This window comes from Orycteropus afer, unplaced genomic scaffold (assembly GCF_000298275.1).
Source record: "Orycteropus afer afer isolate SDZICR_OR568_19922 unplaced genomic scaffold, OryAfe1.0 scaffold00219, whole genome shotgun sequence".
Classification (NCBI taxonomy): Eukaryota; Metazoa; Chordata; class Mammalia; order Tubulidentata; family Orycteropodidae; genus Orycteropus; species Orycteropus afer.
This window is the reverse complement of record NW_006921806.1, coordinates 5,352,417-5,365,236: the sequence shown is the minus strand read 5'-3', so window position 1 is coordinate 5,365,236 and position 12,820 is coordinate 5,352,417. Positions and strand designations below refer to the sequence as shown.

The 12,820-nt window shown below is 44.2% G+C and overlaps 1 protein-coding gene across 1 annotated transcript in view; it reads right to left on the bottom strand.

The window, feature by feature from the left end:
- UBE2G2 (ubiquitin conjugating enzyme E2 G2) overlaps positions 1 to 7,624 on the bottom strand; it is an 85,037-nt gene extending 77,413 nt beyond the window's left edge. Inside the window, exon 1 of the mRNA XM_007948693.2 lies at positions 7,582 to 7,624. Coding sequence (XP_007946884.1) covers positions 7,582 to 7,624 — 43 coding nt within the window. The remainder of the gene's footprint in view (positions 1 to 7,581) is intronic.
- Between the last annotated feature and the right edge of the window lie 5,196 nt (positions 7,625 to 12,820).

The following is a 12,820-nucleotide window of genomic DNA, read 5'->3' as shown; positions in this document are numbered from 1 at the left end:
CCTCATGGTCACTTGGTGGCCCATGGTTAAGCATTCAGTCTCTATTAAAGCCCAGTAACAAGATAAAAGCTGTTTCTCAAAAGAAGAGTAGTTATCTGCAGAAGATGGCAGGACTTCACTCCAAAACCCCAAGGGTCTGTGTTACAATTCACCAATAGGGACCTGTCAAACACTCCAAACAGCATCTCTATCTACTACAGACACTTCAAGCACCATTGGATCAGCCCCCAAAGAGCTCCAACTATCACAGGTTCCATACACTTTATTTGCATGATCCCACCCGCACAAGGGTGCCATGTACTTTATTTGCATTATTAGCAGGCAATCCAATTGTCTTGATGAGCCATAAGCACCTTATTTGCACCGTCCCACCCAATCATTTGGGAGGCATTAGAAGACCACGGCAAGAAAGGCCATATAAAAACAATACATTGCATTGCACCAATGCCCCCACATGTGCAACTTAAAAAATCAAACCCAAATCAACAGTCAATTGACTCACAGTGACCCTTTAAGACAGAGTAGAACTGTCCCATAGGATTTCCAAGGCTAGAAATCCTTATGGAAACAGACTGCCTCATCTTTCTCCTGTCCAGTGGCTGGTGGGTTTGCATTACCAATCTTTTGATTTACAGCCAAATGCTTTAACCACTATACCACCAGAGCTTCTTATAAAATCAACTAGAAATCTGTGATCTCAACTCTGTAAGAACTATGAAAAGAAGGTGAAGGATTGCAGAAACTAATCTGAAACAAGAAAAAGATAACTTCTAAATAGTAGGAAAACTTTATACTATGGAAAGGATCCAAGGAGAATTACTGTTATGTTGTTATGTGCCATCGAGTCGGCCCCGACTCATAGGGACCCCTCCTTGGGTTTCCGAGGCAGTATCACTACGGAAGTAGGATTGCCCAACCTTCCTTCCGAGGAGTGGCTGGTGGGTTTGAACCGCCAGCCTTCTGGTTAGCAGTCAAGTGCTTTAGCCACTAAGGAGAATTACTAGTACGCAAAAATACAGTAACTGAAATTTAAAATTCAATAGAAAGGCTCAACAGCAGATTTGAGCTGGCAGAAGAAAAAATTTCACAAACAAGAGGATAATAAGACAACTGAAATCACTGAGACCAATGAGCAAAACAAAGAAAACATCAAAAAAGCTGAGCAAAGCTTAATGCAATTGTGGAAAACCACCAAGCAAACTAACATACACATCATGAAATCTCAGGAGAAAGGGACAGAAAGAATATGTGAAAAAATAATGGCAGAAAATCCTTCCAAATCTACACATCCAAGAAGCTCAATGAACCCCAAGTGGGATAAACCCAAAGAAATCCACATCAAGATACATTAGAAAGAAACTCTTGAAAATCAAAGATAGAGAATCCTGAAAATAAAAGAGAAATTGTCACATATAACAGATCCTCGGTTAAGATTAAATATTAATTTCTCCTCAGAAACCTTATAGGCCTAAAGGCAATGGAATGACATTTTAAAGTGCTAAAAGATTAAGAATTGTCAACTAAGAATTCTATATCTGGCAAAACTGTCTTTCAAGAATAAAGGTAAAATTAAAACATTCCCCGATAAAGAAAAGAAAAAAACATACGGAACAGAGAGAAAATAAGAATTTACACAAAACCACATGAACAATCACATTAAATGTAAGTAAGTCTGAATAGTCCAATTAAAAAGCTGAGGTTGTCAGACTGGATAAAAGAGTAAGACCCAATTACATGCTATCTACAAGAAACCCACCTTAAATATGATTATTTCAACTCTTTGTGAAATGGAGTTCAGATAAATTTGGGTAGCTGTTCAAGGCACACTTTACTGGGCTTGAGAATAGTCATAAAATTGCAGAAATTTAGAGGTGGTATGACCTTGGACATGATTCTGTTCAGGTTCCCTCATTTTACATATTTCATAGGAATTGAGGTACAAAGAGGCAAGATGATTTGTTTAGGTTCCTACAACAAGAAAAAAGATAGCCAGGAAAATAATCCAAATGTTTTAAACTTAAGTCTTTTCTTGATACTGTATCTTCACACATCATCCAGTCTTTCCTAGGAGTGTCAGGGACAGACATGCTGTGGGTTTATAAAAGGACCCTAAAATTTCTATATGTTTGTTAATAGTAGACCGAAGGATGGTGCAGGACGGGGCAGCGTTTTGTTCTGTTGTACATGGGGTCACTAGAAGTCAGAGCCAACTTGACAATACCGAACAACAACAATAAACAGAAACACAATTATTTCTTTAAAGTCTACCTTTACATAGGAAGCTCTGATGGCGTAGTGCCTAAGGCATATGACTGCTAACCAGAAGGCTGGCGGTTCAAACCCACCAGCCACTCCTCAGAATGAAGGTTGGGCAATCTACTTCCGTAGTGATACTGCCTCGGAAACCCAAGGAAGCGTCACTATATGTCGGTTTGGTTTTGGTTTGGTTTTGACATAGGGATGTGCTACCTTAAAATATAGGAGCTCTGGCAGCATAGTGCCTAAGGCACTTAACTGCTAACCAGAAGGCTGGCGGTTCAAACCCACCAGCCACTCCTCGGAAGGAAGGTTGGGCATTCCTACTTCCGTAGTGATACTGCCTCGGAAACCCAAGGAGGGGTCGCTATGAGTCGGGCCCGACTCCATGGCAAATAACAACAACAACAACAACACCTTAAAATACAGGCAGTCCCCAAGTTAGGAACATTTGACTTATGGACAACTCCTATTACCCTTTAATGTCAGGTAAATTTGCCCTCACTTTGAAACAACTGAACTAAGCTACTGCCATTGAGCCAATTCCTACAAGACAGAGTAAACTGCCCCATTGGGTTTCCAAGGCTGTAAATCTTTACAGAAGCAGACTGCCTCATCTGCATGGAGCAGCTGGTGGGTTCAAATCACTTTTTGGTTAGCAGCCCAATCAATGCCTTACTCACTGCACCACCAGAGCTCCTTGAATTAACCCCTACTCACAACAAATTTGGGAGCTCTGGTAGCACCGTGCCTGAGGCACTTGACTGCTAAGCAGAAGGCTGGCGGTTCAAACCCACCAGCCACTCCTCAGAAGGACGGTTGGGCAATCCTACTTCTGTAGTGATACTGCCTCGGAAACCCAAGGAGGGGTCGCTATGAGTCAGGGCCGACTCGATGGCAAATAACAACACAACAAATTCTTCATCACAATCACTTTCACTTCCTGCACATGCAGCTCTTAAATCACTGAAAAGGCTTTGAGCCTTTTCTTGCACTGAAGTAAAGCTACATAAGAGCTGTATGTACCTGGTCCAACTCATCTACAAAAATTCATTTAAAGACTTAAAGACACAGAGTTAGGAACTGATCTCGTTCATAATCCATGGACAGCCTGTATGTTAAGAGACAAACTAGACTGTGGTGGTTAAGTTTGTGTGTTAACTTGGCTGGGCAGCTGGTGGTAGTTATTCCCCATGATGAGACCGGTAATCAACTCCATGGTGGGACCTACCACAAGCAGCTGAGTAGCTGCTTTAGGGATGTGGTCTGGTTTCCATATATAAGAAACAGCTTTAGGAATGGTCTCTAGCTTATAGCACTCTTGAACCCTGCACATAGCCGTGTCGTTGTTCAACAGCCTGCCATGCTCTGCTGACCTTGAGACTTTCAATGGACTTGAGTTAATGGCCTGCCGTGTGGTTTGGTAACATCGGGACTGTGCCTTTTAACTTGTCAACCTTGGGCTTGTCAGTCTCAGCAGCTAGAAGCTGTCTGAGTGAAGAAAAGCCTCTAGCTTCAGTGGACCAGGGGCAGGAGGCAGAGCTGAACCCCAAGGTTGAGGGGCTTTCACCCAGCCCCTAGGGCCTGGCACTTTGAACTTGGACTTAAAGCCTTCAAACTGTAAGAAAACAAACTCCTGTTTGTTTAAGCCATCCCATTTGTGGTATATCCTTGTCAGAGCGGCACTAGGTAACTAGAACATAGATATTAAGACACAGAAAATAAGAATCACTAAATGGAATTTTATCACATTACTAAGATACAAACACACACACACACATACATAAGTATCTTCAATAATACACTGTATTCCTTTTCTGTTGCTGCTATAACAAATTACCAAAAATTTAGTGGCTTAAGACAACACCTGTTTATTATCTCACAGTTCCCATGAATTAGGAGTTTGGGCACAGCATGGCTGCTGAGAGTCTCACAATACCAAATCAAGGTGTGTACAGCACTGTGCTCCAAGCTCATCCAGGTTGTTGGCAGAACTCCATTCTATGAAGCTGTAGGACTGAAGTTCCTGTTTCCTTGCTTGAGGTTGGCCAGGGTCATTTTCAGCCACCAACTTCCTCCACCTATAAAGCCAGCCACAGCAAATGAAGTCCTCTTCATCTTGCAGCTGTCTCCCTTTCTGCCTTGGCTCTCCTACCTTAGGAAGCTCAGGGTTCAAGCAATTATTGGGCCCACCTGGACAATGGAGGTTAATCTCCCTATCATAATCAAGGTCTTAGTAACCTTCATTAGTTCTGCAGGACCTAGATTAGTGTTTGAATGAATAACCAGGGTATCCTTAGATCTCTAGTCCTGCCTAACACACATACACCAAAATTCCATACAGTAACACATAAAAACACACACATATAAGACACTGCAATGCAGCAATTGAAGTCAACTGCTATTCAAGTTTTATTTCTACAAACTAATTGACAATGTACTTAAAATTACAGGTAAGGCTTTCTTAAGTTCATTAAAAGGAAAAAACAAAAAACTTTGCCAATATGTTCTTAGGAAATATAAGTTCAAACACTGCAAAGACAAGACTGACCTAATTCTGCTGCACAGGGGAAATGAAGAAATACCTGCACATAGCCTCGAAATAGGGCTACACAGATCAAAACAGATACAAAAACAGAGACCACAATGCCACGAAACCACAATGCCAGTAGTCAATAAATGGTAGGTGTTCATTCATGTCCCATCTCCCAGCTAGATTTCAGTGGTGAAGGCCCATTCCCATCGTTATGTCCAGAGTGAATCATCTCTCTCACAGTCCCCTAAAAGTCTGTCTTAAATGTAGAAACACATGTTCCTACTATAGTGAACACAAGGTGGTGAAACTTACCTTAACACTGACTTATCAAGCATCCATTTGGCAAGTTTGGTTTGCTCATGACAAACATCAACACCATCTGTACAGCATGCAAGTGTCACCAGCTAGGTTTAGGAAGCTGAGCTGCATGCACATTTACCTATTATTTTTATTACATTCTTAATTTATTTTCAACTTTCTTCCAAAATTATCCTGTTGTTGTTATTGTTATGTGCCGTCATGTCGGACCCAACTCATAGCGACCCCTCCTTGGGTTTCCAAAGGAGTATCACTATGGAAGTAGATTGCCCCACCTTCCTTCCGAGGAGTGGCTGGTAAGTTTGAACTGCCAATCTTCTGGTTAGCAGTCAAATGTCTTAGGCACTATGCTACCAGAGCTCTCAAAACTATCCTAGTAATTCTAATGATTAATCTAACAGTAATAACCAACATTATTGAGAACTATGTATCAAGTATCTTGCTAAACTGTTGTTGTCCTTATGTGCCATCCAGTCAGACCCGACTTATAACGACCCCTCCTTGGGTTTCCAAGGCAGTATCACTATGGAAGTAGATTGCCCAACCTGCCTTCCGAGGAGTGGCTGGTGGGTTTGAACCACCAGCCTCTGGTTAGCAGTCAAGTGCCTTAGGCACGACACTCCCAGAGCTCCTTCTTGTTAAGTACTCAACTCCAATTATCAACTTTAATTTTCACAGATGAAGTAGAAGAGAGGTTAAGGGACTTGCCCCAGGTCAGAGAGCTAATAAGACACAGAGGCAGGGTCTCAACTCAGGTCTGTGTATCTAAAGGCCACACTCTCCCACCAGCTGATCCAAAGTTTCTGGCACTTTTAGTCACAATGATATTACATAATTTCTAATAGCAAAAAGTCTCTAAATTTTATTCCAAAAGAGCATTCTGTTTTAAAAAGCAGAATATAGTGTTCCTAGGCTTCTCATTTAGCCCTTTACTTTCCCCAAATACTGGAAATACTTTACTGGCTAAGAAAGCATAAAAGAGGTTTCTGAACACTACCTAGGCAAAGGGAGCTCTGGTGATGTAGTGCCTAAGGCATTTGACTGCTAACCAGAAGGCTGGTGAACCGCCAGCCACTCCTCAGAAGGAAGACTGGGCAATCTACTTCCGTAGAGATACTGCCTCAGAAACCCAAGAAGGGGTCGCCATGAGTCGCAATGGACTCGACAGCAGTGAGTTTGGTTCGGTTACCTAGGCAGAAGGACAGGTGGCACTGCTCAAAATCCTCGATCTCTTATTAGAAAGAAAAGCAAAATCTGTTCTTTCAACTAAAACTCATCACAATGAGCTTTTTTCCCTTTTAACAGAAAAACAACACTTTTTAAAAGTTTTCAGTAGGCAATTTAGGCTTTCCTCCCCAGCTTCTCATTGCACGTTTTAAGTCTCCAATTATCGGGCCTCTAAATTAGTAAAAACCCAAAATCCACTGTCATCGAGTTGATTCCGACTCATAGCAACCCTATAGGACAGAGTAGAACCGCCCCCACAGAGTTCCCAAGGATGTAAATCTTTACAGAAGCAGACTGTCTCATCGTGGAGTGGCTGGTGGGTTCGAACCACAGAATTTGGGTGAGCGGCCAAATGTTTTAACCACTGTGCCACTAGAGCTCCTTAAAAGGGTGAAAATAATTGTTTAAGCGTCCTGAACTAACACAGTACTAACATCTTTATTATTTCTCTTTATTTATACACTAAAGAGGAGGTAGTAGGCACAGGCGGGTACACAGCGAAAACCAATTTATAGCAGTCACACTTTACCAGAACAAAACTCACTCGCTCCTAACTGGCGAACAAGCAAAAATGATTCAGGGTTTAAAGAGCCCAGGACTCCGACATCCGAAGTAATTTAAGCACCAATACTGCTGGCACAGGAGGCACACAAGTGCCTAAGGCGCTTGACTGCTAACGAAAATGCTAGCGGTTCAAACCCACTAGCCACTTCTCGGAAGGAAGATGGGGCAATCTACTTCCGCAGTGATACTGCCTGGGAAACCGAAGGAGGGGTCGCGATGAGTCGGGTCTGACTCGAGGGCACATAACAACAACACTCCTGGTACAGGGCTGATCCTGAATCTTTTCTGGGCCTCTGCATCCTCAGGACATCATCACATCACGCTTGGGTGGCCTGGGGTTCTAACGTTCAAAAAGCATCAGGATCTAAAGCCGCTACCTCGGACCACACCCCAGGACCAGGACAGTGCTGGGGCGGGGTCAGCTTCACTCTCCCTGGAGCGCGATAACTTAAGGCGAGGCGGACACAGCTGGACGTGTCCCGACTCTAGGCCGTGGGTTCTAAGACCTCCGGCAGATCCAATGTCCGAAAGCAGAACCGGGAGAGAGGCGGGCCGGACAGAACAAGCCAGGAGTCTAAGGTGAGCAGGCCCGCGGCAGAGGTTCGGGCGTCAGCCAGCCCCAGGCAGCCCCCGAGAAAGGCCGCGGCCCAGATATCGGGGGCGCGGGACCCGAAACTCACGTTTGTACTCGGCCATCAGCCTCTTGAGCGCCGTCCCCGCCATCGTCCCAGCAACAGGAGTTCTCAGCAGCTTCCCCTCACCAACCGTCGTCCCTCCTACCCCGACACCGGGGGCTACTTCCGGGTCGCTACCTCCACCACACAAGCCCTTCCGGGTCGCTACTCCAACTCCCGCTGGTACACATTCCCGGCATACGCCTTAGAGCGCTCGGGGCTCGTAGCGTCCCAAGTGCCGCTCCACTCTGGGCCCTCGTCTGGAGGAGGGCTCCGGCCGCGCTCCTCTGGCCGAGCGGCCGTGTGTGGTGCGGCGGGGAGCCGAGCAGATGAAGCTCCTGCAGGATCAATAGTGCCCCTACCGCCTGGGCTGGTCTCTGCGTGATACCAGATGAAGGGCCGACTGTCCTGGAATCCTTGGCGCTTCCGAGTTTGTTAATTACCATATTTTATTCTGTCTGTTTAGTCAGAATATCTGGTTTAGACGGATAAGATCAACGACTACTTCTATGAGGATCTAGCAGCGACGAGGGACCAGAGACCGCAAACGTTACAGCTGAGAAGGGGAGGGGAGGGGGGTGTGGAGCATCGAGTGGGCATCCCTCGCGCGCTCAACTCCGCCTCTAGAGTTAGCCGGTTTGCGGGCAGTGCTGGTGACTGAGCATATTTCATTCCAAGTTTTTTTTTTTTTTTTTTTGCAGTGCTGGTGACTGAGCATATTTCATTCCAAGTTTTTTTTTTTTTTTTTTTAATAACAGCGTCAGTTAAAATTAATACTAGCATGTTGGTCCATTTCAGGAAGGTGACTTTCCTGTAACTATCCTTTTCATTGTTGTTGTTGTTGTTATTTGCCATCGAGTCGGCCCTGACTCCTAGCGACCCCTCCTTGGGTTTCCGAGGCAGTTATCACTACGGAAGTAGGATTGCCCAACCTTCCTTCCGAGGAGTGGCTGGTGGGTTTGAACCTCCAGCCTCCTGGTTAGCAGTCAAGTGCCTTAGGGGTTTGAACCACCAGCCTCTGGTTAGCAGTCAAGTGCCTTAGGCACTATGCTACCAGAGCTCCTATCCTTTTCATTAGGGGTTTTAATTTTTCAGGCCCAATTGAGGCGTAAACCATTTGATGCTTCTTTGGAATAAAACCCCTCAGGCAGGTCTTAAGATTTTAGAATAGAAAGTTGTTGGTTGTCGTGGTTTTATTCCAAGACTTCGAACCAGTTCATTCTGGTGCGACCCTCTGCTGACAATTTGCATTTCCATCGCAGATATTGTTTATCAGAATCTACATTTTAACAAGATTCCCAGGTGATTTACTGATCCCCAGACAGGTTAGAAGCCCTTGCTTTAGTTTTTATTCAACGTGGCTAGGCTGGAACTTAGGCTGAAACTCTGATTCCAGCTCTGCTGGAGTTCCTTCTCTGCAGTTCTAGATCAGAGAAGGAATGGTAGGGAAATAATAATGTGTAGCAGAGCAGCCACTCCTCGGAAGGAAGGTTGGGCAATCTACTTCCATAGTGATACCTCCTCGGAAACCCAAGGAGGGGTCTTTATGAGTCGGGTCCCACTCGATGGCACATTAACAACAACAGCAGAGCAGCTACCCCCTATACTAGTCAGGCAGTGGCTTCATTCTTGCTGCCTGCCACCTCTGCTGACCAACAGTGGCCCCGGGGGTAACTACCCAAAGCAGAGGCAGCAGCCTTCAAGACTTCCCCACAACGCCGTTCACGGTCCAACCCGCTCCGATTCGTTCGTTCCCCTTCCCAGTTGTTTCAGTAGGGCTAAGGAGAATCTTTTCATCTTCCTCCAACTCCCTCATCACCTTTGTTCCTCCCACAGTTGGGCAAAGTTTATTCCTATAACCAGTGAGCCCTTTATCCATCATGTGGTTCTACTCTCCATTGACTTACCAGGTGTCTGGTGATTTTTTTGTTTGACAGAACACACATCCTCAATGACTTAAAGGGAAGTAAGCGTATTGTAGTACCTCGTGGCAGTGCTGTGTATGAAACAGTCCTCATCTCTTGCCTGGATTGTTGTTGTTATGTGCCATCAAGTCAGACTCGACTCATAGCAACCCCACCTTGGGTTTCCGAGGCAGTATCACTACAGAAGTAGATTGCCCAACTTTGTTTCTGAGGAGTGGCTGGTGGGTTTGAACCACCGGCCTTCTGGTTAGCAGTCAAGTGCCTTAGGTGCGGCAACCTCTTGATCTATCTCCCTTTTTGGTTTTCAACATTAGTAGCAGATATAACCCATTTAAAAGATGTCAGATCATATTAACACCCTGCTGCTCCAGTTTTCCTGAGTAAAAGCCATTGTCCCTACTACAGTGGCTTAGGATGTTCTCTCCCTTATCCAGACTCCAGCATCCTGGCCACTCTCCTGGTGGGCAGCTCCTGAGTATCACCTCTGCTGGCTCCTCCATCTTCTCCTAGTATCCCTTGTTTCCCTCACTCCTTCATCTCTTTCAAGTCTGTTTTAATGTTAACATCTCAGTGTGGCTGTCCTACCTGTCCCCTACTTAAAATTGCAGCCCTACTCAGCACCCACCACCTCACTTTTTTCTCCCCTTCTCCATTCTACACTATATAATTTATTAGCAAATTACATGTTTCCTCTTACCAGGAGGGCAGAGATTTTGTAGTATCTGGACATGGTGTGCTCTCAGTAACTTTTTGTTGAAGTAATGAAATTTAACAATGCAAAAGTGATTCATAAATTTGTATGTTTTAGGGTAGGAGTGTCACAAAATTTCAATACAACACTAATTTTCAAAAGACCATGGTGTCTAAGGCACTTGACTGCTAACCAGAAGGCTGGCAGTTCAAACCCACCAGCCACTCCTCGGAAGGAAGGTTGGGCAATCTACTTCCATAGTGATACTGCCTCGGCAACCCAAGGAGGAGTCGCTGAGTCGGTCCGACTCAATGGCACATAACAACATGGTGATTTATAAAGATGATGTAGTAGTTAAGATACTTTTTAGGGAGCAATGGATTTGCACAAATACAAAGTTTCCTACCCCTATTCCAGACTGTAGCCCTCTCTGTGATCACAAACCACACCCCAAGTTCCAAACCAGTCTGCAGATCCATCCCATTCACAAGGGGATCGCAGAGTGGCATTCCCATTCCTACTTAACAAAAACAGTTCCCACTTTTGCAATTAAAGGAAAGGCAGATGATGAAAAAGCATCATGAACATTATGACGCTCAAAACATCACAGTGGGGATTATAAAGTGTTACAAAACAATGTGTATGAACTACTGAAAGTAAAATGAATCTGCTTTGCAGTTTCACTCAAATAATAAAAAGTTTAGAATAAAGCAGCCTAGGTTAACCCGTGTAACATGGTATAGCTTTAGTATTATCACACTTCTGAAACTGAACACCTGTGTAACACAGCCTAGGGGACCCACAGTTCCAGTTTGCCTGGGACTGCTAAGGTTCTGGGGATGTGGGACTTTCAGTGCTAAAACGGGGAAAGTCTTGGTTGGGACATTAGGCACAGATAACAGGATAAATAGGGCCTATCTTCCTAAAGCACCAATTTAACCCAAAGATTCTATAAGTCAGGTTTATGTAATCTATGTTTTTAAAATGTCAATACTAAGGTCTACTCTTCTAGATGTACAATTTGCATGAATTCCTAAAACAAAGACAACTTGGAGGGCACTTTCTGCTTTTTCCTCCACTGCTAGGTCTTTGGGGTAGAAATCCAAGCACACACAGCCAGTGACTCAGATCTGACTCATAGCAACCCCTCCTTGGGATTCTGAGGCAGTATCAATACGGATGTAGACTGCCCAATCTTCCTTCCAAGTGGCTGGTGGGTTTGAACCACAAGCCTTCTGGTTAGCAGTCAAAAGCCTTAGGTACTATGCCACCCGAGCTCCTAGAAATCCAAGCAGCACAGCTCTAATGCAGCCAAATCAACTCTAAGCTTTTCTAACTGAGGGTGTCTTGGGCACATGCCTTTCCTTACACCAATGTAGATGCTCCTTTGCATTGATTATAACCACCCATTCCCTCCTACCATTGAAGAGATGTCAAATTACTCAAGGACCATAACATGCTGGTTTAATCCCTACAGTCTTGTGGTGTGAGTCAAGTGCCAGCAAGGATGTGCTCAATGTCCCTCGATGCCTTTGAGCTTTCACCTTGTGCTTACTTCAACTGATGAACAAAACAGCTCCAGCATTGTCAGCCCTAGTGCCACAGCAGAGTATGCTGAGAAATTGCCAGTGTCAAATTAGTATCAATTCACTTGTTTCAACACAGGTGAGTAGGCTGTCCACTGAACAAAGGAAAAGTCTTATATTCCAATACCAAAAAAATTGAGAAGCCCCCAGATAAAAGCCTAGATTTGCCTACCCAAAACCCACCCTTCCCTTGACACACAGAAACCAGGGGAGGAAAAGTCAGTCTCACGTGATGCCAGCAGAACCCTTGTGAGGAGAAAGGATTTGCCCCTTGGCAGGGAGACCACAGCCCAGTGGAAGAAGTTGTACATGGGTAATCAAAGTTTGAGTGCTCTCAGTGTCATACAAATACTGAATTGTGACAGATGTATCCCCAGCCTTCAGATGCAGCATTTAATAGAAGCCAAGAGACAGAATACCAAACTATATTTACTGTTTACAGTAGTAAAGGACAACAAATAATGTACAAATTGGTGAATAAACACAATAGAGCCAAGAAACATCCCACCTCTGACCACACAGCAAACTGCAAAGGAAACAACATTTTCGGCAAGATTTCAACAAGCAAGAGATGGCGGGTCATGTCACACCGCCAAGTGACTACAAAAAGAAAATGGCCGTCAAGCAGTAATGAACCCTTACTGAAGGACAACAGGCAGAACGATGAGACTTTTTAATTGGTATAGATCCCCAAATAGTTCACAGAACTGAAATCACCATACTAATGCATAAATTCAATACATATTTGGAAAGCAGCATAGCAAAAATCCGTGAGAATAACATGAAATCATCTTTCCAAAGGTTTCATTTGTCACTACACTTCAAAGTAGCTCTTGTACACAACAATGTAACTGCAAATTCAGCAATACTTAATCATACTTTTTTATATATAGACCATTAATTATTAATCAGAAGCAAATACTAGAAGAAATCTGAGGCCACAATACTATTACCAAATGGGAATTGTGGTCATTATTTTCTCCTATCTGAGAAAAAGGGAGAAGCCAATTGAATTATGCAGTTGTTGCCCGCTACACTGATCA